Source organism: Mesoplodon mirus, assembly GCF_964341445.2.
Source record: "Mesoplodon mirus genome assembly, chromosome: 5".
Lineage (NCBI taxonomy): Eukaryota > Metazoa > Chordata > Mammalia > Artiodactyla > Ziphiidae > Mesoplodon > Mesoplodon mirus.
In genome coordinates this window covers 15,711,959-15,739,070 of record NC_138980.1, presented here as the reverse complement: position 1 = coordinate 15,739,070, position 27,112 = coordinate 15,711,959, and the positions used below count along the sequence as shown (strand labels likewise).

At 39.8% G+C, this 27,112-nt stretch overlaps 1 protein-coding gene across 3 annotated transcripts in view; it reads left to right on the top strand.

Moving 5' to 3' along the window:
* Nucleotides 1-1,423: 1,423 nt before the first annotated feature.
* UBTD2 (ubiquitin domain containing 2) overlaps nucleotides 1,424-27,112 on the top strand; it is a 61,381-nt gene continuing 35,692 nt past the window's right edge. The window contains exon 1 of one of the 3 annotated variants that reach the window (XM_082623868.1): nucleotides 1,424-1,541. Coding sequence is in view for 1 of the 3 variants with exons in the window: in XM_082623867.1 (XP_082479993.1) it covers nucleotides 1,860-1,929 (70 nt within the window). In the remaining 2 variants the exon portion in view is untranslated. The other 2 variants (XM_082623869.1, XM_082623867.1) reach the window with 2 other exon arrangements.

Here is a 27,112-nt window from a genome sequence, read left to right as displayed (position 1 = left end):
TAAGCTCTTTGAATGTTCATGAGTACCCAGGACAACGCTAATTTGTCAGTATAAATTTAATATAGCAGATTTCTGTTTCTCACAAGGCGTTTCTGTGTTTTCATATAAGTATAGGGTTTTGTTTGTTCGTTGGACATTCATTTTAATCTGATTATCAAATGAATCTTTGTCTCTCTTTTGGACTATTTCTGTGAGCTAGATTCCCACATGTGGGATAATCCTGAGTCAAAGGGTATGAACATTTCTAAGGCTCTTGATCTGTGTTTCCAAATTGCTTTGCAAAAAGATTGAACCAATTTACACGTCCACCAGCAGTGTATGAAAATATATTTAAACGCAAATTCCAAGCTGCGTAGTGTCTCTTTCCTAGGTATTTTACTTAAAACTGTTTCTTTAATGCTAAGCAAAAGCTGACCCAGGATGTTAAAAAAAGAAATCTGATTATAAAAATGGAGCAGATAGTTAAAACAGCTCTTAGGCAGAAATAAGCTTTAGAAAGACCCAAGCGAGGTGATAAAAATTTTAAGGCATCATGGCAAGAAGCACGATTCTGAAGGGACCATTAACAATTTGGCTTAGACTGGGATAGCAACCGCCAAGAACGTCGGGCGTGGTCAGTGTACCAAATTCTAGTTTAGAAAAAGCAGGGTATTTTATTTATTTATATTTCACTTTGTTCTAAAGACGATTTAGGATACTTAAAGGGAGGGTCTTGAGAAGTAGCACTGTGTCTGAATAATCAGTCCTGTGAGAATGAAACTAGCCCACGTCCCCTGAACTAAGGTCCACGCTTATCTCTCCCTGGACCGGATGGCTTGCCTCTGTAATCTGAGTTGTTTGCAACCACAATGACCGCCTCTACGTCTAATAATGGGGCACAGAGATTTTTAGGGGGCAAGGGGGTGGGGCAGGCAAGGGTAAGCCTAGACTCGGGATACCAAACCAATGAACTCTACACAAATCCAAAAGGTGCTGGGACTTCATCCTTCGGCCAGCCTAATGCATTCCCTCCGCCAGTTATTTGGGACCCCGCCTGCGAGTCTCCCATCACTACTGCTCTGTGCACCACCACCTTCCGCTCCCGACCCGCTTCTACAAGAAAGAGCTGACGCCGCCCGAGGAGTCAGAAACTCGATTTCGCCCCTTTCCTCTTCTCCTTTCTCACTTTTGCTCCTCCTTTCCTGCTCTCTCTCCCTTCATCGACTTCCTTTCTTCTTCCCGTCTTCGCCTTTCCCTCCTCCACGCCTGCCTTCCACGCCTAGTCCCCGGGAGCAATCTCCGAATCACCTCCTCCAGCTCGGAGGCGCCCTCCTCTTGCCTCGTCGCCTCCCGGCTACCCCTCCGCCCGCGGCCCCGCCCGCAGCCAATCAGTGCGCGGCCTCCCGCGGCCCCGCCCTCCCTGGCTGTTCCGGGGTGGCCCGGCGGAGCCCAGGCCTCGGGAGCGGAGGGCGGCGCCGCGGCGTGGGGGCCGATGGGGCCTGGCGGTCGGGCGGCGCCGGCGCTGGGCTCGCCTGGACGCGGGTGTGCGGGGCTGTGAAGGGGTGAGGCGGGCGCTGCGGCTCGCCCGGGATGGGCCAGCCCCGGCCTGCCGGGGCCGAGCCGGAGGCGAGGGCGGCGCGCGGGACAGGCCTGCCGGGCGGGCGGCCCGGGGACTGAGGTAGAAGTGGGCGCGGAGGAAGGGGCCGAGCCAAGGCGGTGGGTGGAGCGGCGAGGGGGGCGGAGGCTGGGCCGCGGCGGGCGAGAGGAGCGGCGCGCCTGTCCGGAGCTCGGTGGCGGCGGCGGCGGCGCCGGAGGCGGCAGAGGCGGCGGCGGGCCCGGACGAGCGCCCGGCGGTGGCGGACGAGGCGCCGGGGGCCCCCATGGGCGGGTGTGTGGGCGCCCAGCACGACTCCTCGGGCAGCCTCAACGAGAACTCGGAGGGCACCGGAGGTAGGTGAGCGCCAGGGGGCAGCCTCGGCCCCCCATTGTTCCCTTCCAGGCCCGGCCACCTGTCCCGGCCCCTGCGGGCCCGCGGGCCGCGCGGCCGGGGTCCCCGTGCCCCTTTGTCATCCCCGCCTCCACGTCACTCCCCGCGCTCCGCTTCCGGCCGCCCCGCCGGCCGCGAGGTCGCCCCCTTTTCTCCCTGGCCCCCGATAAAGCCCTCAGCGCTCCGGGGCTGTAGCCCTCGGCCTCTCGACCCCACCGCCTGGGCTCGGGAAACTCGGACCAGAAACTGCCTCTGGCCACCTCACTCCCTCTCCGGTTGGTTTAATTATTCAGGAACAGGATGGCGGCGCTGGGGTTGCAGAAAAGCCAATTGATGGGGGGTGGGGGGGAGCCTGATGCCTTCCCTCCGACGCGCCCCATCACATCTCTCCGCACCCGTCCTTGTTCAGCAGAGTTGGCTGGTCTCAGCTTTCCTGAGTTTCAGATGACAGCTGCCCTGGTTGGTTCCAGTTTGGCCATTTAAACCTGCAAGTTTCTGGAGCTCGGCTGGGGAAGTCTCAAGCGGCCACAGGCATTACTTTAACGAGGGGTGGGGAACGGTCTTCCCGAGTAAAACGTGGCTTCTTGTTGCAGCCCCGGGGTGTTGGACCAGTGTCGGGGTGGGCTAGTCAAATTCCTGTCCGTCTTACGTAAAGGAAAATATGTAGGATAAAAGTACAAATGCCTGAGAGTCCGTTTGCCCTAGCAGGATCGGTACTGTAAAAGTTTTTGTAACACGAAACGCACTTCTTATTTATTGTAAAAAGCAGTTTGCTGAGGAGGGTATTTTAACGCAATCGGTGTTGTAGTATAGCCGAAGAATAATACAGTTAATTCTACTTTTAGTTAAATGATCTCTTGCTGAGTCCATTCTGTAGCTTGTGTAGAGGACAGAATGTTTTAAATAAGAAATCGCTTTTAGGAACAGCAAAGATGACAGTGTTGGTTTTGTTCCAGCCTTGTGCTAGACGTCTCAAAATGTGGGGCATGAGTTCCTAGACTAAGTCGTTTGGGGATGGGTGGGTTTACAACTTTTTCTTAACATGCTAGCTAGCATTTAGACCAGCTGCTTGCCTGTCACTAAGCTCCATCTATAAACCATGTACATGAATGGTTTGGCTGATGAATGTCCTGAATTGCCTGATGTTTAGCCATGCCACTTCATTGAAAATGTATGGGCATCCTGTATGTCTGAGTCCTGAGTAAATAGTTTGAGAGCTCAGCGAAGCGTGCCTTGAAAAAATCGTCCATGAGAACGGCACTTTATAGTGCATTTCAAGTCAGAGCATAATTACGCAGTGGCACATTAACAGTGAGATTTGCCCTGAAAACAGGGCAGGAAGATAAAAAGGGCATGATTGACAACACTCTTAGGTTAAGATCAACTTGGGGGTCAGATGATTCTTCCTGCGGGTGAGGTGATAATGGTACTGAACTATATAGGTGGTGTTACTTTTTAGTAAGTATAGGTAGTGTGCTTGTTATACGTAGTGTTTAGTTTTAATTAAAATTTTTCACACTTATTTTAATATTCTAATTCAACGTTTTTCTGTTGTTGGTAATGCACTTGAACCAATTTATGGTTTTATGGCCTTTTGGTAGTGTGACTTATGACCAGCCAGGCATTATTAGCATGGGCCTTTTAAAGCAAGAAGTATTAGCTTTTGGTAATTTATTACCAATGGTATCTAGTTAGATAACTATAGTATCAGTTTCTTTGAGAACTGAGTTCTCTGGATCTTAAGCTGTGCTTTACCTTTTTGAAATAAAGTTTAGAAAAAAGGAACCTCAATCACCAAACCTCTTTATTTTTTTTTCTGGAGAGAAGGCATGGCCCTGATGTAACTGGGGTGAAGGAATGAGCTGTGTGGCATAAAAGGATTACTTCTGGAATTTAATTAGGGAGGCCTTTATTCTTCATTATTGTCATGATAGTTAAAGAGTTAATTGTGGTTTAAAGGAATTAGCTCAGGTGAGTGTTTCAGGTTAACATGTTAAATAGTTTCTTGCTTATTATGATAGATTTTTGTTGGGAAGGGAAAGACTTTTTCCTAAGGGTGTTGGCACAGATCCTTCACTTTTCAGACGTACAACAGTCGTTAGTAGTTTTAACCCGGACATATTGGCCTATGAAATTTTTTTTATCAGCATGGAGTTAAGTACAGTTTCCGATGCTTTTCATGACAGATTTAATTACATCCATGGTGTGGTGCAAACATCACCGTTTTAGAATGGCTTCACTTTCTGAATATCAGCAGACTTAGTAAGATGACTTTAAAAAAAAAAACAACTTTTTTGGCTATTTGAGATACTGTACTTTCCCTTTCCCTCTGAATCTAAGTCTCTTAAGTATGCAAATAATTGTGTGTATACTGAGAAAAACTTCCTTTCTAGGTGCATTAGTTCTTTGAAGAAATTTGAGAAATTTTTGTAAGAGGTTATAGAATATGGAAATGGCTTAATTCATGTTACAGGATTTGTGTTGTGTATTGTTTTGGAATCAATTGCTGTATCTTCTGGCATACCTTGCCTAGAATTCAGTTTTTGAGTTTCAGCTACTTTGACCATTTTTTAAATGCCTAATTTTAATCAAGAAAGGTATATTACAGGAGTTATGCAAGATTATTTAACAGGTCTCTCCAAGCTTCCACACTCCTAGAATTCCCAGTTGTTTTGACGTTTGTAGACAACATATTTTGTATGGTTCTCCACCTTATTATGACATTGTGATGCTGAGGTTGGCACTTAGGTCCTCTAGACAAGGCTCTAGCCCAAGGCATTTGCCAAGTAATTAAATCTCTGAGGATTTTTTAAAATAAGAAATATGTGAAGAAAAAGCAATAAAATGAAATTCATTGAAGACAGCCAGTTACCTTCTTTTCATATTTTGATCATTTCTTTAATGAAAATAGTGATGTACAAAGTAGGTTCTCACTTTCTGGGTGTGTCATTTATTCTGTACATTCAGTGGTATCCCAAGATTACTGACCCAGGCGGTCACCAGTTTCCAGGTTTACAGGAGGATAACTCTGAATGCTGAACGTTGACTGCTTTATTTCAGAGTGTCTTGAGAATATCATGGAATTCTTTCAGATATCCATTTATAGCAGCCTTAACACCTACTTGATGGGAACAATGGTTTTTGAGTAACAACAGCTACCATTTATGCAGTATTTATTATGTAACAGGTACTGTGATTATGTTCTCAGTCTTAAGCAACTCTGGGAGGTGGATAGTATCTCTGTTTTATAGATGGATTGAAGCTGGGAGAAATTAAATAACTTGCTTAACATGGCATAGCTTACAAATGGCAGAGTCAGAGCTTAAACTCAGGGCTATAATAAAGAATGTTAGTTTTTTTCTTTTTTTCTAGTTTTATGTTTTAAAAATTTTAGTAAAATACATATAAAACTCTCCACCTTAACCACTTTTTTTTTCCTTTGCGGTACGCGGGCCTCTCACTGTTGTGGCCTCTCCCGTTGCGGAGCACAGGCTCCGGACGCGCAGGCTCAGTGGCCATGGCTCACAGGCCCAGCTGCTCCGTGGCATGTGGGATCTTCCCGGTCCGGGGCACGAACCCGTGTCCCCTGCATTGGCAGGCGGACTCTCAACCACTGCGCCACCAGGAAAGCCTCTACCACTTTTAAGTGTACAGTCAGTGGCATTAATTATATTCACAACGTGCAACCATCATCACTGTGAATTTCCAGAGTTTTTTATCACTACAAACAGACTCTGGATCCATTAAGCAGTATCTTTGCTCCCCTCTCCTCCCAACCTATGGTAACCGCTGATGTATGTTTTGTCTCTGAATTTGCCTATTGTAGATATTTCATATAAATAGAATCATACAATGTTTATTGTTTTGTTGGTGGTATATTTCACTTACATGTCTTCCAGGTTTATCCTGTTGTAGCAAGTACCAATACTAAATCCTTTTTATAGCTGAATAATATTTCATTGTATATATATACGCCACATTTTGATTATCTCTTCATCCGTTGATGACATTTGTATTGTCTCCACTTTTTGGCTGTTGTGAATAATGTAGCTATGAACTTTGGTGTACACATAGCTGAGTCCCTGTTTTCAGTGCTTTTGGATATATACCTAGGAGAACCTAGGAATTGATAGGTCATGTGGTAATTCTGTGTTTACCTTTTTGAGGAACTGCCAAACTTCCCTACAGTGGCTGTACCATTTTATATTCCTACTAGCAGCATACGAGGGTTCCAGTTTCTCCACATTTTCACCAACACTTGTTATTTCCCGTTTTAAAAATTATAGCCTTTCTAGTGGGTGTGAAGTGAGTGGTATCTCATTGTAGTTTTGGCTTGCACTTTGTAATGGCTAGTGATGTTAATGTGCTCATTTGGCATTTGAATATCTTCTTTTAATAGATAGAAATGTCTACTTAAGTCCTTTGCCTATTTTTTAATTGGGTTGTTTGGGGTTTTGTTGTTGTTGAGTTGTAAGAGTTCTTTATTTATTCTGTATATTAAACCCTTATCAAGACACATGATTTGCAGATATTTTCTCCCATTCTGTAGGTTGTCTTTTCACTCTCTTGATGGTGTCTTTTGATGCACAAAAGTTTAATGAAGTCCAGTATATCTGTTTTTCCCTTTGTTGCCTGTGCTTATAGCTTCAGTTTTAAATGTGTATTTAATCCTTCACTGATGGAGAAAGAATAAATCTATAACCAGTAATTCACAAATTAACATTTGCTTTCTTAACTATGAATAGAAAGCTGTTTTAAGATTATTTCCTCTGTCAGATCTGGTGAAAAGGTTGATTTGCAGTGAAATGGTTTTTATTTTATTTTATTTTTTATAACTATTTATTTATTTTTATTTTTGGCTGCGTTGGGTCTTTGTTGCTGTGCGTGGGCTTCTCCTTGCAGTGGCTTCTCTTGTTGTGGAGCAAGGCCTCTAGGTGCGTGGGCTTCAGTAGTTGCGGCACGTGGGCTCTAGAGCCCAGGCTCAGTAGTTGTGGCTCACGGGCTTAGTTGCTCCGTGGCATAGTGGGATCTTCCCGGACCAGGGGTCGAACCCTGTCCCCTGCATTAGCAGGCGGATTCTTAATCACTGCACCACCAGGGAAGTACCTGCAGTTAAATGGCTTTTAAAAAGTTGACAAAGGTAATCCATAAATTGCTTCAACTTCGTAATCAAGAGGTGATTGTTGTATTTTCTGGGGAGGCATTTTAAAATCAACAAGCACTGAGTACCCATAATGCCTAACTTTGTATTGGTTGCTGTTGTTCCCAAAAAAGGAATCATTATCCTATTTCTTGAGTATGTCAGAATCCTTTTTTAGGAAAGCGTAATAAAATATGCACACATGAAGCAACTATAAAACACTATTTAAACAGATAAAAATACCATTGAATAAATTGTGCACATGCTGAGGGAATAAAGGAAAACAAAGTGGCCTCAGCTGCTCAAAGGTGTGGTCCCTCAACCAGCAGCATTGCCATCACATGGGAGCATGTTAGAAACGCAGAATCTCAGGCCCTAGCCCTGAACTATTGAATCAGAATCTGCATTTTAACAAGATTCTCAAATGATTCCCCTGCACGTTAAAGTTCGAGAAACATTGATAGAGGATTGCTTACAATGGGAAGAGACTGGAGTGAGGAACCCACTAGGGTAAAAAAAAAAAAAACGGCAGGACTTGGTGATTTATTGGATGTAGGGGTGGATACAGAAAAGAAGATACCATGTTTGTGAACCTGGGTAACCAAGAATATTGAGGTGGCTTAAGGTTTAGATGACAGAAGAATTTTTAAGTTGAGATATCATTTAGGATGGTGCAGAAGTTTAGATATGGAACTCCTAAATGTTCAGGATTATGAATGTGGATTTTGGAATCATCTGGGGGTTGACTGAAGGTGTAAAAGTGAATGATTGCTATAAGTAAGTAAAAAGAGGAGGAAAGTACTAAGAATTGAGTCATGAAAATTTCACAAAAGGTAGAGAAATGAGAATCACCTCTCAGGACCTGACCATAGTAAGTACTTAGTATATTGAATTTTGTTGAATTATTGGGAAATGGGAAAACAGTTCTGCCTGTGAAACTGATAGATCTGATTGTATTTGAACTTTTCATTCTAGTACGGTGGTTGCAGAAATTCTAGTTGTAGTTTGACTCATATCCTAATACAAGGTAGACTTTTTAGGCATCCAGCCCCAGAATATACCAACAGCCCTTTTGAGGTTGGTGTACTTCAGAACAAAAACATCCTCTACAAGACATCAGTTACTCTTTTTTTTTTAATTAATTTATTTATTTGTTTTTATTTTTTTGGCTGTGTTGGGTTTTTGTTGCTGTGCACGGGGTTTCTCAAGTTGCGGCGAGCAGGGGCTACCCTTTGTTATGGTGCACAGGCTTCTCATTGTAGTGGCTTCTCTTGTTGCGGAGCATGGGCTCTAGGCGCGTGGGCTTCAGTAGTTGTGACATGCGGGCTCTGTAGTTGTGGCTCGCGAGCTCTAGAATGCAGGCTCAGTATTTGTAGCACAGGGGCTTAGTTGTTCCGCTGCATGTGGGATCTTCCTGTGCCAGGGATCGAACCTGTGTCCCTCACATTGGCAGGCGGATTCTTAACCACTGTGCCACCAGGGAATCCTATCAGTTACTTACTTCACCAGAATATGCAAATCTATTCCTTATATATTTTCAGTGTCCCATATATTATTTATACACATCATCTAACTAGGTTGCTTATTGAATTTTCTTTTGCTTCTACTGTTAGGACTGTGCCTATAGTAAAAAATGAAGCACACTGAACATGACTAGGACTAAAGATTGTCTCCTCCTTTTTTATCCCTAGTGGGACAGTAGAAGTAAAAATCTTTCATTTTTTTGGGGGGGTTGGTGAGCTCTGGGGCTTTATCCGAGGGATGCATAAAATTTCATACCATTTGGAGAGAGACATACTGTGAAATAGGAGGCATTTACTTGATAAAGCAGAGGGTGGCTGATTTGACTAGGAGTGGAGTTGTGTGGAAAGAACCAAAAGGGACATATACAGCAAGAAAATGCAGGTTGGAAATGCAGTGAGTGGTACTGTGGGTGGGTAGGTAGGTCCAGTAGGTATGAGAACTGAAATTAGGCCAGGGAAGCTACAGTTGGAAAATACTGCCATATGGGGCAAGCTGAATCCTCTTTGAGAAAAGATTTTAAAACTCCGGTTTACATAAAAAACTGACATGGTATGTTGTAGCCCCCGCCTCATCAGCTACCTTCCACTGGGCTAGTCCCACTCGTTTTCAATTTTCTACTAAGCAGAGGGTTGAAATTTTTTCTGAGTCAAGATTATTTTGGAATTTATGTTGGAAAGACATTTTGAAAGAACAGTCTCATTATGGATATTAAATGGGCTGTCTTTTTCATCTCTGATTTTATACTTAGGAATAAGTTGCTAGTGATACACAGTATGGACAGAAGATTTAAGCCACTAGAAATGATAGGAATTGTCATTCCTTTGATTGTTGATGGCCCTAGTCTCTAATACCTGTCTTTCTTATGGAGAAATTGTAATCAGTGGATTTTATTTTTAAATCTGATTTTCTTACTGTAAACGCAAAGCTTTGGCAGCACCTTGCTAGTAGTACTTTACCCAGGTGAGTCTTCTAATGTGAATGATTATTGAGTGTTAATAACAGTAATAAGGAACTTTTGCCTTTATGTTAATGAATTATCTCTCTAGTGGTTTTTGACCGGAACACATTCTTCTCTTGTTGCAAGGGAGCATTAGGTTGATTTTGGTAAGCAACATGATCATATTAATTGGGAGATCAATTTGCTGATTTAGTGATTCTCTCCTTTTTCCTTACTGCAGACCACCTGAATGGTTTATCTTCATTTGGTGGACCACTGCACCTGATTCTCCCCGCCACCCCTCACCATCCCTACCCAGCTTTCTGCTGCTGCTTGTCGGGCAGTACTAGGCTACCAGCAGTCTCCTCATGATTCACTGGTAGTTCAAGGACCATAGGTTGAGACTTTACTAATGCGTATGTACTTAAAGATGCATGTGTGTTGGCCAAGAACAATCAAGCATGTATCCATCTTGCATCAGCTACTTTGACTTGCAGGCAGCAAGAATCAAGCTTGCTTTTGAATATACTCCGTATATTGAGCTGAGTGGTTAAATATTGCTGAGTATACATTGGGTAGTGTAATGCCATATTTTTTCATGTTTGCAGTAAAACTTTTAGAAGTTTCCATTATAGCTCTGTTTTTAGAAATGAAATTTCTGTTGAAGGTAGCTGTCTAAGAAAAAGAGATATTTACATGTGGGGGTAATTTTATATGAATTTTACTTGAGTGTGAAGTCTTAATGATATACATTTGCTCAAGACTTCAATAGGTAATGAATTAGTGACTTTGGGACTTCTCTGTTTAAGTTCTTACCCTCACAAGAAACCCTTCAGATCATTTTATGCATTTATTATAATTGGCTTGTAGGTATCAGCAAGGTCAGATTGCTTCTTTGCATTTGTTCAGATAGTTCCCATGCTTGTGGGCTGTGTGACAAGAGTGTCAAAGGGGCAGAGTAACAAATAGTCCAAGTCATTCAAGGTATGAATCTGCTTCATAATAAACTATCACTTTCAACTCAGGGCAAACACTTTATTTTTTAGGTTCTTCCTGAAAGGAAAAAGCTGTCTTTTAAAAAGAGACAGCTTCTGTTATTTCTAATTGCCAGCACTTGAAGCTAACTATAAGTAGAGATATAAGTAAGACTTGCTCTGTGAAATCAGGTTAGCTTATGGTCTAATGAAGGAATCATACATTTAAATAATTAGGAAAAGTTTAAAAAGTCTCTATAGCAATGAAAAAAGTATTATGGAAGTTCAAGGAGCAGTGTGGAGCGCTGTCAGAAAACTTCATTGGAGAGGTGATACAAGAAGTTGGTCTTGAAAGAGGAGTAGATGAAGAGGCAAAAGGGCATTCTGTGTGCAGAGGAAATTACTTGTATAGAAATAGGAAAAAACATGGCATTTGGGGGACTGGCAAGAAGCCTGTGGAGGGAATGGTGAAACATGAAGTTATTAGGGTATGTTGTCAGATTTTGGAAGGCATAATTGGCATAGTCAATAGACAAAGTTGTGAGACAATATTATAGGTGATACTAGTTCAGTGGTTTAAAATTTTACTTTTTGGTTTTTTGTGCATCCATTTAATGCTGCATTCTGAAGTTATTTTGTACAAATTTCTGATGTACTAGGTTGTTATAGTCTTTAACAGATTTTTTATTCTTTTGTAGTTGTAATGGGATTATTACATATTAAACATAAAGACAAAACTGATATCGTATATTAACGCATATATGTGGGATCTGAAAAAACTGGTATAAACGATCTTATTTACAAAGCAGAAATAGAGCCACAGACGTAGAGAACAAACGTATGGATACCAAGGGGGAAGGAGGATGTGGGATGAATTAGGAGATTGGGATTGACATATATACACTATTGATACTATGTATAAAATAGACAACTAATGAGAACCTACTGTAGAGCACAGGGAACTCTACTCAGTGCTCTGTGGTGACCTAAATGGGAAGGAAATCCAAAAAAGAGGGGATATATGTATACGTATACCGATTCACTTTGCTGTACAGTAGAAACTAACACAACATTGTAAAGCAACTATACTCCAATAAAAATTTTAAAAATAAAAAAATAAAATAGAAAAAAACCCATAAAATTTAAAAATTTTTTTTCGGTACCCGGGCCTCTCACTGTTGTGGCCTTTCACATTGCGGAGCACAGGCTCCGGACGCGCAGGCTCAGCAGCCATGGCCCACGGGCCTAGCCGCTCCGCGGCATGTGGGATCTTCCCGGACCAAGGCACGAACCCGTGTCCCCTGCATCGGCAGGCGGACTCTCAACCACTGCGCCATCAGGAAAGCCCCTATATGTTTGTTTTTTACATACACTTGTAGGTGTTTGTCCCAGATCAGTTGTTTTCTCTTGGGTTCCAGTTTTCTGGCATATGTGAAGAATTTGGGCTAAGATTCTGCAGATCTGCCTGAGTTTTAATCTCTATTGAGAAAAGGCCTGCATTAGCTGTGGTACTTTGGGCTCAGTTTCTTCTGAAGAAAAAAAAAATTGTTGAAAATAGAGAGGATTAGTGGATTAGATCTTCTCTATCAAGATATCTAATGCTTTTAAAAACATTTTTAATGATAATTTTCAAACATGTTGAAAAGTTGAAAGACTCTAGTATAAACAATTGAATACCCATCAATTAGATTGAACAAATATGTGTGTATGTATATATACATTAGCTTAACTGTTTGAAAGTGAGTACAGACATCATGACACTTCAACATGCATCTTTAAAAAATAAAGCTCTTCTCCTACATAACAATACTATTATCACTCCTAAGAAGATTAACTGTTATTCCCTAAGATCTAGTCCATAATCAGAATCTCCCAGTTGTCCCTCAAGTGTCTTTTATGTTTTTTTCAAAATAGGATCTAATCTGCATTTAGACATTGCATTTGTTTGTCTCTTTAATCTTTTTTCTTTAGAAATTTATTCTTTTTTTAAAGGTTCATTTATTATTTATGTATTTATTTTAGGCTGCATCGATCTTAGTTGTGGCACGCAGGGTCAACGATGGTATCTTTCGTTGCGGCCCATGGGCTTCTCTAGTAGTGGGTTTCTCTCTAGTTGGGGCAGCGGGTTTTCTCTTCTCTGGTTGTGGCGTGCAGGCTCCAGGGAGCGTGGGCTCCAGAGCACATGGGCTCTGTAGTTTGCTGCATGCACGCTCTCTAGTTGAGGTGTGCTAGCTCCGTAGTTGTGGCACATGGGCTTATTTGCCCCGCGGAATGTGGGATCTTAGTTCCCTGACCAGGGATCGAACCTGCATCCCCTGCATTGTAAGGCGGATTCTTTACCACTGGACCACCAGGAAAGTCCCTCTTTAATCTTTTTAAATCTAGAAAACCTCCCTCCCTTTTCTCCCCTATGACATTGACTTTTTGAAGAGTCTTATATTATGTACCACCATCTGGATTTGTCTGATTGTTTCCCTGTGGTGTATTTAGTGAATTCTTACAGCTTCTGTATTTTCTTTAGACTGGAAATTAGGTAGATCTAATTCTTTTTTTTTTAAGATTTAATTTTTACTTATTTTTGGCTGCGTTGGGTTTTCGTTGCTGCACACAGGTTTTCTCTGGTTGTGGTGAGCGGGGGCCACTCTTCGTTGCAGTGCATGGGCTTCTTGCGGTGGCTTCTCTTGTCGCAGAGCACAGGCTCTAGGCGTGCGGGCTTCAGTAGTGTGGCACGCGGGCTCTAGAGCGCAGGCTCAGTAGTTGTGGCGCATGGGCTTAGTTACTCTGCGGAATGTGTGGGATCCTCCCGGACCAGGGGTCGAACCCGTGTCCCATGCATTGGCAGGCGGATTCTTATCCACTGCGCCACAGAGGAAGTCCCAGGTAGATCTAATTCTAACAAAATATGTATGATTCTTTATTTCCTAGACTATAGTAGATCCAAAATCCAAACTTTTCCTAGTTCTTTTCTGCTATCTAACTTCCAACACTAGGATAATCTTTCATTACGGAACAAGTATGAGCCTTTTTTTGTTTTTCATTTTTCCATGCAGAAATAATCCTGCCGTCCTGCATATCATAGTACTATTATTCTTTAGTGCCTAGTCTCCTTCTCTTGTTCTTTCCCCCAACTTTATTGAGGAATAATTGACAAATATTATTGTATATATTTAAAGTATACAATATCATGATTTCATATACATATACATTGTGAAACTATTACCCAAATCAAGATAATTAACACATTCTTGGTAATGAGAATCCTTAAGGTCTACTCTCAGCGACTTTCAAGTATAAAGTACTGTGTTATTAACAGTCAACCATACTGAACATTAGATCTTCATAACTCTTGCTTCTTAAAACTGAAAGTTTGTACCCTTTGACCCACATCCCGTTCTCCCATTTTTACAAAAATCTTCTATCATCGTTATTTTTGTACATTACTTATATTCTCAGAATATAAGCTGCATTGGACCTGGGACAGAGACTTCAGTTTCCTCATAGTACTTTAGGCTTAGTTAACAATTGTGTGAAACACATCTTTGACTTTACAATGGCGTTAGGGAGAAAGTGATATTTTCTTGATAGAACATTATTTAATTCTAGAACAAAAACCTTGTTAAATAAGACCATACAGTGTAATGAAAAGATCTGGGAGTCAGAATTCTTCAGTTCTGGTTCCACCTCTGTTCCCTGTATCAGTTACCTTAAATAAGTCACTTGACTTCCTGGTTTCTTAGTTTTTTTCTCATCTGTAAAATGAGCATGTTGGCTGAGATCAGTAGACTCCAACTTTTTAAACAGTTGAATCTTCTTTTTTAGGTATATGTTACATTGAACACTAATATATCAGTCTCAGCATTTGATTTATTTTTATTTTGATTGTATATAGTCACTAAAAAATAAAAATAAATGATTTAGAGTCTCATAAAGTTCTGTAGATTTTTTAAAAGTTTGAATCACTAACACTATCAGCTATACTCAGAACTTAAACGCTAACATGTCATACAGTATTATGGTTTATGTTTTACTTTCACTGAGCATTCTTCAGTTAATTTTTAAGATGAGGGCATATACTGAGCAGATGCATATGAGATTGCTCTGACATTTAATGAAGCCCAGACATCCATGTGCTGTATTAGTGTGTTCCCTGGTGCTATGTTACATGTATGTGCTTGTATTAATAAAAGGCATATGCAGAGCTGTGGTTTTCCCAATCAGTGACACAGTTAGAAGACGTTCCTTAAGTTTCATATATGCATAGAGAAGGCAAGAGAAGCTTCATTTCAATGACTCTGTGATCATTTTGACGAAGCAGCATAAGCTAACATGTTTCATGATGGTCTTTATGTTTGAAATTTAACATTTGATGTGTGGTACTTTTTATTAGGGTTCTTAAAAAATAGCAAAAATATATTTTACAAAATAGTTTGTTTATGGAATGCTGAAACAGGTGTTTGGTCTCTTGAATTCTTTAGAACCAGTTTAAAAAGTTGTGTGACTAGATCCTAGGAAAAGTCTTAACCTAACACACATAATTTCAATCAGGTTTTCTCGACTCTCAGGATTGGTGTACTGTGTTGGGCATTGTATTAGATATTTGGAGTTTCATAGAATTAATGAAAGAATAGTACTATATTAATTAAGAAGTTTACACAATTTAGAGAAATAATATGTTATCCAAATTAATTTTGATGCTGACTTTGAGAGGAAACAAAGGAAAGATAAAACATTCAAAATAGTGAAGGGATCAAGGTGATGGTGACTGTTGTAGCTGTACCAGTAATTGCTATCTGGTTACAGATCTGGAAGTTGGTTCACTTACTCCATCTAATTGATTTGCTTTCACCAGGAATTAAAAGGATGGGGAACAAGCCCTCAGGGTGGTCTTTCTCTTCCAGAGCAACTTTTGGCTTAGAATGCACTCTGAAAGTGAAGGTATTTCATTATTTAAGATGTGAACTTCACCTCTCAGTTCATTTTAAGCTGGAAGTGCACCTTGGCACGGTTAGGCCTTTGCTTTTCCCTACCTCTGACGCCATGTCACTTTTCACTTTTCTCTTTTCTCTCTTGAGCATAAAATATTCCAACTCTTTGCCTACAATTGGGCAAACTTGTATCATGTTTAACCTTTGGAAGTTCAGACAGTGAGTACTTCATGGAAAAGGGATTGTTGGATGAGATCTGTGTTTGTGATTTATGAAGGAGGAACTAGAATCAGAAGAGGTGCTGAGAAGGACCTGGAGGTGAGGTCTGGTGTCTGCCATGTTTGTGAGAGTCTGACTCTTGCTTATGAAGAATGGACTAGATTGAGATGAATCATAGAAGGGATGTCAGCGGAAGATCTTTGCATCTAGTGAATAAAGCTTAGCTTCTTTCCATTTCAGGGCCTTTGCCTTAATGTAAATAAATATTTGCTGTGTAGTGCTTTTTATTACAGTTCTTAAAAATAGCATGATCTTTCCCCATGTTTTATTTTTTTATATCGCTTTTGGAAATTATTTGTTTACTTGTTTGTTTCCTGTCTTCTCCCACAATATTATAAGGTCTGTGAGGTCAGGGGCCTTTTCTGATTTCTTCCTTACTGTATGCCTAGTATCTAGTATAGTTACTGGTACATGTGCATTCAGTAGTTGCTGATTGAATAAATAAGTGAAATAATGAATGAATAGTTGTGACTGTTTTATCATTTGGAGAATGAAAAGTTTACTACTTGGCTTTAGTTATTTCATTTGTTTTTTGGGTGAAATGTATAGTAATAAAAACTATTGTAATGTTGTAATGTACAACTATGTCCTTGGTTGTACAGGGGCCTATTATCTTTAGTGATTTTCCTCCTCATAATTAACTCTGGGATAGATTCTTATTTGCCTGTTTGATGAAAGGAGGGAGTGATCTGATTTGCTTGTTAAAGTCTCCCCACTTATTTTGTGTTTATTTGTGTATTATTCTGTCATCCTTAGCAAACTTAGTGGTGATTTGAATTGCTTTGCATACGAAAAGAGGGTTAATTATATTTAAAGCCCACCCAGCCCAGTGGCATTTATGTCAGGCTGTTTTTGAGCTGATTCTGTGCTTATGTTGAATGCAGCAGAAATCTAGGTCTCACATGCAGCCTGTAAAGTATTATATTGACAAGGAATAATGAAGACACCCTTTAAGAATTCTCTGAATTCAGGTGTTTGGGGTTTTTCTGAGGAGACATCTTAGGGGATGTTGGAGAAGGGCAGAGCCTGGGGACAACTTGTAGGGTGGAACTGCTCTCTGAAGTACTTTACTAAACATTGATTTCACTCTGGGGCTCAGAACTGTTCGTCCTTTATTTATTTTCTAAACCACATTCCTCCATATAAAAACTATTGAGTTGGCCAAAAAGTGCCTTCGGTTTTTAAGTAAAAATAAAAGACACATTTTTCATTTTCACCAAGAACTTTATTGAACAGCATATTCACCCTTTTGTTTCACTACCTTCTGCCATTTTTCAGGCAACCTAATAGTTCCATCTTCCAACTTTTTATCTTTTTGAGCAACGAATTGTTCCAGGTGCCTTTTACAGTCTTTCAGGGAATTGAAATCTTTTCCGTTAAGAGAATTTTGTAAAGACCGAAATCAATCGAAATCCGAAGGTGCAATGTCTGGCGAATATGGCAGAAGAATCAGAAATTCCCAGCCAAACTGTAACAATTTTTGCCTGGTCATCAAAGAAACATGTGGTCTTGCATTATCCTGATGGAAGATTATGTGTTTTCTTTTGACTAATTCTGGACACTTTTCGTCAAGTGCTGCTTTCATGTGGTCTAATTGGGAGCAGTACTTGTTGGAATTAATCATTTGGTTTTCCGGATAGAGGAGTCCCTTCCAATCCCACCATATACACAACATCACCTTCTTTGGTTGAAGACCGGCCTTTGGTGTGGTTGGTGGTGGTTCATTTCGCTTGCCCCACGATCTCTTCAGTTCCACATTACTGTACAATATCCACTTTTCATCGCCTGTCACAATTTGTTTTAAAAATGGAACGTTTTTTTCATTATGTTTAACTAGAGAATCACATGTGGAAATATGGTCAAGAAGGTTTTTTTCACCTGACTTATGTGGAACCCAAACATCAGAGCGATTCACATAACCAAACTGGTGCAAATGATTTTCAGTGCTTGATTTGGATATTTTGAGTATGTCGGCTATCTCCCGCGTGGTATAACGTTGATTGTTCTCACTTAATGTCTCGGTTTGATCGCTATCAACTTCAGCTGGTCTGCCTGACTGTGGAGCATCATCCAACGAGAAATCTCCAGCACGAAACTTTGCAAACCACTTTTGACACGTTCGATCAGTCATAGCACCTTCCCCGTACACTGTACAAATCTTTTTTTGTGTTTCAGTTGCATTTTTACCTTTCTTGAAATAATAAAGCATGATATACTGAAAATGTTTTTTTTTTCTTCCACCTTCAATATTAAAATGGCTACACAAAAATTCACCAACTTGGATAAGTCTTTTTTAAAATAAATTTATTTATTTTTGGCTGTGTTGGGTCTTTGTTGCTGCGTGCAGGCTTTCTCTAGTTGCAGCGAGCGGGGGCTACTCTTCGTTGCGGTGTGCAGGCTTCTCATTGCAGTGGCTTCTCTTGTTGTGGAGCACGGGCTCTAGGCACCCGGGCTTCAGTAGTTGTGGCACGCAGGCTTCAGTAGTTGTGGCTCACCGGCTCTAGAGCGCAGGCTCAGTAGTTGTGGCGCACGGGCTTAGTTGCTCCGCGGCGTGTGCGACCTTCCCAGCCCGGGGCTCGGACCCATGTCCCCTGCGTTGGCAGGCGGATTCTTAACCACTGTGCCATGAGGGAAGTCCCACATACATTTTCTTGATTCTTACAAGAAACCTGTGACTTTAAGGAAGGCTGATACTAATATCGCCATTTTAGAAGGGAGGAAACTGAGGCACAGAGATGGTTTTGATCTGATTAAGGAATAAAAACAGTAGCCCAAACTGTAAGCTCTGTCTTCTGTTTTCTAATTCAGTATTCTCTCCACAGATGGTAAGGCGGGGTTTAGGTTGACTTTTGTTTCCTTGGAGCAGAAGTGTGTGGTGTGTGTGTGTTTTCGTTCATGGCAGTAAACACAGTTGAGTTGAAGTTAATGAAATGTGGTTCTTCAGGACTCTTGTGTTCATACTCCAAAACGGAGATAGCAGCAGTAAGACATGAGGTGAGTAATTGTCTTTGATCTTAGTCAACAAATTATATTGCATCTCACAAGACAGAAAGTTTGAACTAAGATCTTAATTATCTAACTGGCTCAAATGGAAAAAAGTGACAATCTTGCTCATCTTCTTTTGTGCCCCTTTACTCAGTTATCTTCTTTTTCATCGTTACCTCTGCCTCCTATCCCAGACTGAATGTTTTCAGCTTAAAATTCAGTTTTATTCAAGCTTGACTTGAATTTAGCAGTTGAACTTTGTGGGGAAACAAGTTTCCTTCAGGTCCTTAAAGTACAAGAAAAGAAGCTTTGTCTAATTTGGAGAAAGCTTATAAAGTCTTTTTAATGAAGGGTGCTCTTAAATCACCCTTAGTGGAGTATTAGAATATCTGTCTGCTTCAAATCATAGAGTGGTGATTGTCCTGAAGGGTGAGTTGAAGGAGGTTACATGAAAGTTCACTCTGATTAGTATATACAGAAATTTAAGGATGGGGATTGGAACCCAGAAGCGAATGAGTGTCTGTACTTATAATATCAGCATATGGACATTTGAAACCACCTCCTGGTTTTATACCTGATAAAAGGAACTGAAACCATCCGTCACCTGGAGTGTCTCATTCGGAAGTGGGGAGGGGGGAACCTATGGTGGTCCCATAATACAGTTTCATTATCAGAGCTTGTACTTCTTCTGGCAGTCACCAATAAATTTCTTCCTTGACTTGGAAATAATTTAACTTGATGGTGATTAAACAGCTTTTGGGCCTTTGATCATTGCTGTGTGGCACAAATTAGCACACAGGGCCTGTTGAACAAACCCGTCTGTGAATTTGGCTTTTGCAGCTCTTGGTTTGTGATGATTGCATCTTGTCATGGATACTTCTCTCTTCCTAAGTGACTCAGAGTAGTTTATATACCCTTTAAATTCTCATAACTATGAAGTGAAAAATTGAGATGTGTCACTACATATAACAAGTAGGAAATAATGAAAAGGAATTTGAGGAAACAATAAAATGATACCCAATATTTCTAGACCGAACATTGAATAAGACACTTAAGCTGTAACAAGAGCTTTGAGAATGGGGAAAATTGCTTATCTGTAATAAAATGTAATAAATACTACTGGAGGCAAGAAGGAGACTGTCTTTTTGCATTGGATCTATCATGGGGTAGAAAACAGGTTCTTGTGTGTGTTTGTATTTCTGTGTTCTATATACCAGCACTAAGTGTACTGACTAGAAATTACAGTGTAACTGCATAGGGCAAGCAAACGACTGGAAAAATAACCTGTTTCTTTTTCTGTCACAGATGATCTTTAACCATTTTAAGAAGGGAATAATAAATAGGGACAGAACTTACTTTTCAGTGGTAGAGGTAGGTTTTTCAGTTGGGGACAAGGATGTATACTAAAAGTCTTACGTGTATGAAAGTTTCACCATTTATCAGAGGAGGGAAAAGACGCTTTCAGGCGAAACATTGAGGGAGATTAAAGAAAGTTAAGATGTAGAATAAAATTCAGTTTCCGTTGAGAAATAATTCTGATAGTTCTGATTTAATAATAAATAGGAAGTATAAACAACATTGGTGAGTTATTTTTGTAGTAAAATCTTGGGGGGGGAATGCTATACAATTTAAAAATAGTTAAAGTATTGATTAACAATATCGTTGCATTTATTCCTAGATATAAGCTACAAGCTACTTACAACATTGCTAAACTAAATCAATACCTGTCCAGAAGTTCTGACTGGAGCACTTGTAAGATCACTTTTGCCTTCTACGTAAGAAAAGAGAATAATTAAACCTTTTGATTCCTATACATAACATGCACACTCTTATACATATATGTTCAGTATATATACAATATATATACAACATAAACACTATACACATATACAACGTATACATAGATATATAGACATATACTATGCATATTATATACGTTATTATATATAATCTCTTTGTTTTATATGAGAATTTGTGTAGGATGAATCTCTTTTTTACTAATGGTCATTTTTAAATCTTTTTAAAAACTGAAAAATTTTTTAAATGTAAAAAGCATATTTAAGAAAAAATTTATCCTATGACCTAACATTTTCGTGTACATCCTTTCAGACTCAGAGTATATGGCTGTGTGTATAAAAGAGAGACTGAAGCAAAAATGTGTTCGTATGTTTAGAGAAATTGTGACGTGCTTCCTGAGGTCACAGCTACAGCTTCTAGAGTTTGACTTTACTGATGTTTTAGCTTTGGGATATAATGAGTATGTCATTGTTAGCTTTTCATTTTGGGAGTGTTGTCAGTATTTTTTCTAAAATTGAGCTGGCTGTTTTAAAAGTTAAGAATTAGTAGAGTCATCATAATGATGTGAGAGATGCACATTCCAGGACTTAATGTGAGGAGATGCAGTGTAAACTGGAGAAAGGAATACCACACTATAATTGGCAAGTTGCTTGATGCTTTTTTGTGGGCAGTTTGCAAGAATTTAGTATTTCTTTTTTTGTGTGTGTGTGGTACGCGGACCTCTCACTGTTGTGGCCTCTCCCATTGCGGAGCACAGGCTCCGGACGCGCAGGCTCAGCAGCCATGGCTCATGGGCCCAGCCGCTCTGCGGCATGTGGGATCTTCCCGGACCGGGGCATGAACCTGTGTCCCCTGCATCGGCAGGCAGACTCTCAACCACTGCGCCACCAGGGAAGCCCAAGAATTTAGTATTTCTTTACTTCCTTCTGAACAGTTAAATACGCTGAAAGTAAAGCTTGGGATTTTGTAATAGTGATAGCCATAGATGCAATTTAAAAGGATTAAATGACATCCAAGATATGTTTCTTTTCCTATGAATCTAACCCAAAGGCAATACACTTTCTAATATTTTTTCTGTCACTTTGATTGTTTGCATCAGATATCACTTTCTTTTTAACTTGATAGAGAATTTGATGTTTGAGCCCCAGATCTGCTTTATGGATTTTGTGGCAAAATCTTAGACAAGCCAAAATATCATTATTTTCTATGGTTCTGCTGTACCCTCTCTTGGATTCTTATCTCTTAAAAGTAAGAGTTCTTTGCACTTAGAATCCCATTCAAGGAGAAGGACTTGGCAGAGGAACACAATTTCAAGTAAAGTATGTTTACCCACATCTTTGGCAGGCTCTTAAAAACATTAGAATTTCTCAAGCAAAGGAAACTTTTCAGATTGAAAAGGGAAACCATCTTGAATAAAGAATTGTATGGACTGCTAGTATCTTTCTCAGGAAACACTTAGTACTAATTTTGGCACTGGGCTTGGGACAGGCACCAACATGCTTTTGGTAATTAGTGTCTGGGAAATAACGTGTTGTTTGGGCACTTCAGATCAATGCCAACTTGCTATGCCATCTTAAGTACTGGTTCACAGCTTTGAAACCTCATGGAACCCCAAGACCTTAGAGATGGATTGATCATGTAGTTTCACTTTGTAGGTGAAAGTCTGGGACCATGTTGAACACTTATTCTAGTAATTCTTAAAACCATGAGACACCATAGTCCTAGTAGCTAAGAATATGAACCTTGGAGTTAGTCTAGGTTTAAATCCCAGCTATACCATTTAGCTGTATGATCTTTGGGATATTTTTTATATTTATTCATTTAACAGACATTTAGATATTGTTCTTTATGTTCCAGACACTGTTCTAATTGTGTGAGAAATATTACCTCATTAAATCTTTGTAACAATCCTATGAAACAGATATTATTATTGTCGTCTCCTCCTCCCCACCTAGATACTTTACCTTCTTAAGTTTGTTTCCTCATTTTAAGGTAGAGATTACACTAGAGTTATTGAGAGGATTGAGTGGGATGGTATGTAGAGTGCACTCTGCACAGTGGCTGGACCACAGTATGCATTCTCGGTTGACTATTGTTATTTTTTCTGAGAAAAGCAACATTTTTGGCAAACTGCTGCCTTTACCTGTGATGTAACAGAGTAGTAGGGATCATTCCCTGCAGGGTTTTTGAAATGCTTACAGGAACTCTTCTTCCTTTTCCTGAAGAATTTTGAGTTGGTCAAGGAAAGCCTCAAAGTGTCTAATTCTGTCTAGACACAATCATCACCCTTAGGGTGTCGTGGGTTTTGGGGGCCAAGTGAGATCTAAGTTAATATCATGGTGGTTGTACCAAATCCAAATCTGTATCCAAGGGATTATCAAAGGGTCACAGGTCTTTTTTTTTTCTTTTTTACTTTATTTAAAGATAACATTGGACTTCAGAAAAGTTGCAAAAACAGTACAAAGAAGTTCTGGTACCCTTCATCCGAATTTCCTCAAATGTTAACATTTTATCACAGCTGCTTTATCATACTCTTTATATATACATACATGTGTGTAAGTACTTAAATTTTCTTGAGCTGTTTGATTAAGTTGCACACAATAAACCCTTTTACCCCTAAATACTTTAGTGTGTATTTCCTAAGACAAAGGACATTCATACAACCACAATATAATAATCAAAATCAAGAAATGAATATTGAAATAATATTTACTCTAGACTTTATTCAGAGTTCCCCATTATCTTCATTAATATTCAGAGAAAATCACCTAGGATCATTCATTGTGTTTAACTGTCATAACTCTTTAGTCTTCTCTAATCTGGAACGGTTCTGGAGACTTTGTCTTTTCACGACGTTGGCATTTTGAAAAGCAAGTGCCAGTTATTTTTCAGAGTGCTCATCAATTGGAATTTGTCTGACGTTTCCTCATGCTTAGGTTCCTCCGTTATTATGCAGTCTGGGTAGGAATGCCACAGAAGGGACATTGTGTCCTTAGTGCACCATGTCAGGGGTCATGTAACGTCTGCTCTTCCCATTATTGGTGATGTTAACTTTAATCACTTATGGTGCCAGCCAAGATTCTTCCCTGCGAAGTTATTGGTTTTCCCTCTGCAAATAATAAATATCTAGTAGGAAGACTGAGTCTATGTAAATATTTTGTTTCTTCTCAAACAGGCACTAGTTTTAGCATCCATTGGTAATTCTTGCCTTAAATAATTATGGTGGGGCTTCCCTGGTGGCGGAGTGGTTGAGAGTCTGCCTGCCGATGCAGCAGACACCGGTTCGTGCCCTGGTCTGGGAAGATCCCATATGCCGCGGAGCGGCTGGGCCTGTGAGCCATGGCCGCTGAGCCTGTGCGTCCGGAGCCTGTGCTCCGCAACGGGAGAGGCCACAACAGTGAGAGGCCCGCGTACCACAAAAAAAAATAAATAAATAAAAAAATTATGGTGGTTGTCAAATTGTGATTTTTCTAATTTCACTGTTTGTTTTAAATTTATTAATCATCATTTTAATGTAAAAAAGAGCTCTCATCTTCCCTATTTGCTTACTTATTTACATTGGTGTGGACTCATGGTTTTCTGTTTTATTCCATGGGGTATAATCTGTTACTATTGTTATTTATTTTGATGCTCAAATTGTACCAGATTGGCCAGTGGGAGCTCTGCCAAGCTGGCCTCTACATTCTTTTGACATGACTTCATTATTCTTGATCACTTCTTTGTTTTCTGACATAACAAGATGTTCCAGTTTCATTTTGTATTTTACCTGTCAGCCCTGGAATCAGCCAGAGACCCCTGGTTCCTTTTAGTGGAGAATGATATTTAGAAGCCAAAATCTAGAATCCAGGTGTGTTTGGTGCTATTGGAGTGTCTTTGCCTCTAGATCCTCACAGTGGAAAGAGCTAGGATAGATATTTATATATAGCCTATATATCCCTAAGCTATATAGGAGATACAGATATATATGATACATACATGTGTATAACACATCTGTACCTTTTTATATATTAAAAACAATCAGTTCATACAGATCTCTCTCATTTAGTCTAATGGTACAGGGTTCATTCTAGCCTTTCCCTGTCCATATTTATAATTCTCTTTCTAAGAACAAAGAAACCTGGCTCCCAATTTCCGCAGTGTATTTACTTGTTTACTCAGTCTGAGAATACACATAGAATAGTTTGGAATTGCTAATACATTTCATTGTGAAAAACAAAACTACTAACTACAGTTCAGTATTTGTTTACAGTTCTTTATGTCTGTAGCCTGAGGGTAAAATTACTAACAAAATTACTGTGTTCAAATGTTGGGTTAGGTATACACCCTTTTTTTTTTTTTTTTTTTTTTTTTTTTTTTCCGTACGCGGGCCTCTCACTGTTGTGGCCTCTCCCGTTGCGGAGCACAGGCTCCGGATGCGCAGGCTCAGCGGCCATGGCTCACGGGCCCAGCCGCTCCGCGGCATATGGGATCCTCCCAGACCGGGGCACGAACCCGTATCCCCTGCATCGGCAGGCGGACTCTCAACCACTGCGCCACCAGGGAGGCCCTATACACCCTTTTAATGTAGTTTTTTAATCCTTTGAAATATAGTTAAATTCATTGATTTCTAGTTGTGTTCCACTTTTAGTTTTCCCCCTCTTGTTGATTTTATTTGTTTGCTTATTTGAGTATGTGTAATGTTAACATAGTTCTAAAAGTTAGAACTAGGCAAAAAGGTATACTCAGAAGTGTAACCCTTATTCATTTCTGCCTCTTACCCATCTTTCCATTATTTCCATTGCATTTCCACTCACCCTCTGTAAGTAACCAGTACCACTGGTTTCTGATTTATCCTTCTGTTTCCTTTTGTACAAATGAGCTGATACATGTCTGTCTGCTTTCCTTCCTTCCTTTTTTTTTTTGTTGTAGGACTTCTTTTGAATAGTGAAAATTTGGTTCTCCAAATTATATTATACCTTTCAGTGTATTTTTTGGCCTTACAGTGCCTCATCAACAGTACCTACTCAATACATTTGTGTAAATACATAGTGATTATACATAACTTGTTTTAGGTGTGGCATTTGATAGACAGTCTCATTACTTTATAGATATACCATCGTGCACAGTGATAACTATACTCTTAAGTTTTTGAATGTCTCATAGAACTCCTTGTTTGAAATGGGCTAGTTTCTTTCCATTGTATGTAGTGCAGATATTTAATGATCATCATCATTGCAGATATTTAAATGATGTTTTTGTATATCCTCTTATGTAATTCAAACGTGTCTGAATTAAAAAGCTTTGAATTTCCAAAGAATAGTAACTTTTTTTTGCTTGATTGTACAGTGAAGCACACCAGTACTTAGAGAGTCTCCCTCTCTCTCCCTCCTTCCCTCCCTCCCCCACCCCCAACAACAGCAATAAGAGTTTCTTAGCTTCTTGATCTTGGGGAGCAACTTTCAGTGTGTTTCTTCATTGAGTATGGTGTTAGCTGTGAGTTTTCATAAAGACCTTTTATCATGTCACAGAAGTTCCTGTCTATTCCTAGCTTTATGAGTGTTTTATCATGAAAGAGTGTTGGGTTTTGTCAGGTGCTTTGTCTGCAGTCATGGAGATGATCACGTGGGTTTTTTCCTTTTTTTTTTTCTTTTTATAAATGGCTTTATTGAGATATAATTCACATACCATATAATTCACTCATTTAACATGTACTCTTTAGTGTTTTTAGTGTATTTATAAGGTGGTGCAGCCATCACTGTAAACTAACTTTAAAACATTTTCACCCCCTCAAAATCCTTTGTTTTTTAATTTTTAATTTTATTTATTTTTTGGCCGTGCCATGCAGCTTGCAGGATCTTAGTTCCCCTACCAGGGATTGAACCTGGGCTCACGGCAGTGAAAGTGCTGAGTACTAACCACTGGACCACCAGGGAGTTCCCTCCTTTGTTTTATTAATATGGCATATTACAGTGATTTTCTATGCTGAATCAGTCTTGCATTCATGGGATAAATCCCACTTGGTCATGGTGCATAATCTTTTTAATATGCTGTTGGATTCAGTTTGCAAGTATTATGTTGAGGATTTTGCATCTGTCTTCTTAAGGATATTGGTCTGTAGGTTTTTTGTATTGTATTTGTCTGGCTTTGGTTAGGGAATGCTGGCTTCATAGCATGAGTCAGAAAGTGTTCCCTCCTCTTCTGTATTTTTGGAAGCATTTGAGAAGAATTGGTGTTAATTCTTCTTTAAATGTTTGGTAAAATGCACCAGTGAAGCCATCTGGTCCTGGGCTTTTCTTTGTTGGGAGGATTTTGGTTATTGATTCAGTCTCTTTACTTGTTATATGTCTGTTGAGGTTTTCTATTTCTTCTTAAGTCAGTTTTGATAATTTTGTGTTTCTAGGAACTTGTCCATTTCAACTAGGTTATTTAATTTGTTGGTGTACAACAATTCATAGTATTCTCTTATATTTTTTTATTTCTGTAAGGTCAGTAGTAATATTTGCACTTTCATTTCTGATTTTAGTTATTTGTGCCTTCTCTCTTTTATTCTTAGTCAGTCTAGCTAAAGGTTTGTCAATTTTGTTCATTTTTTAGAAGGACTAGCAT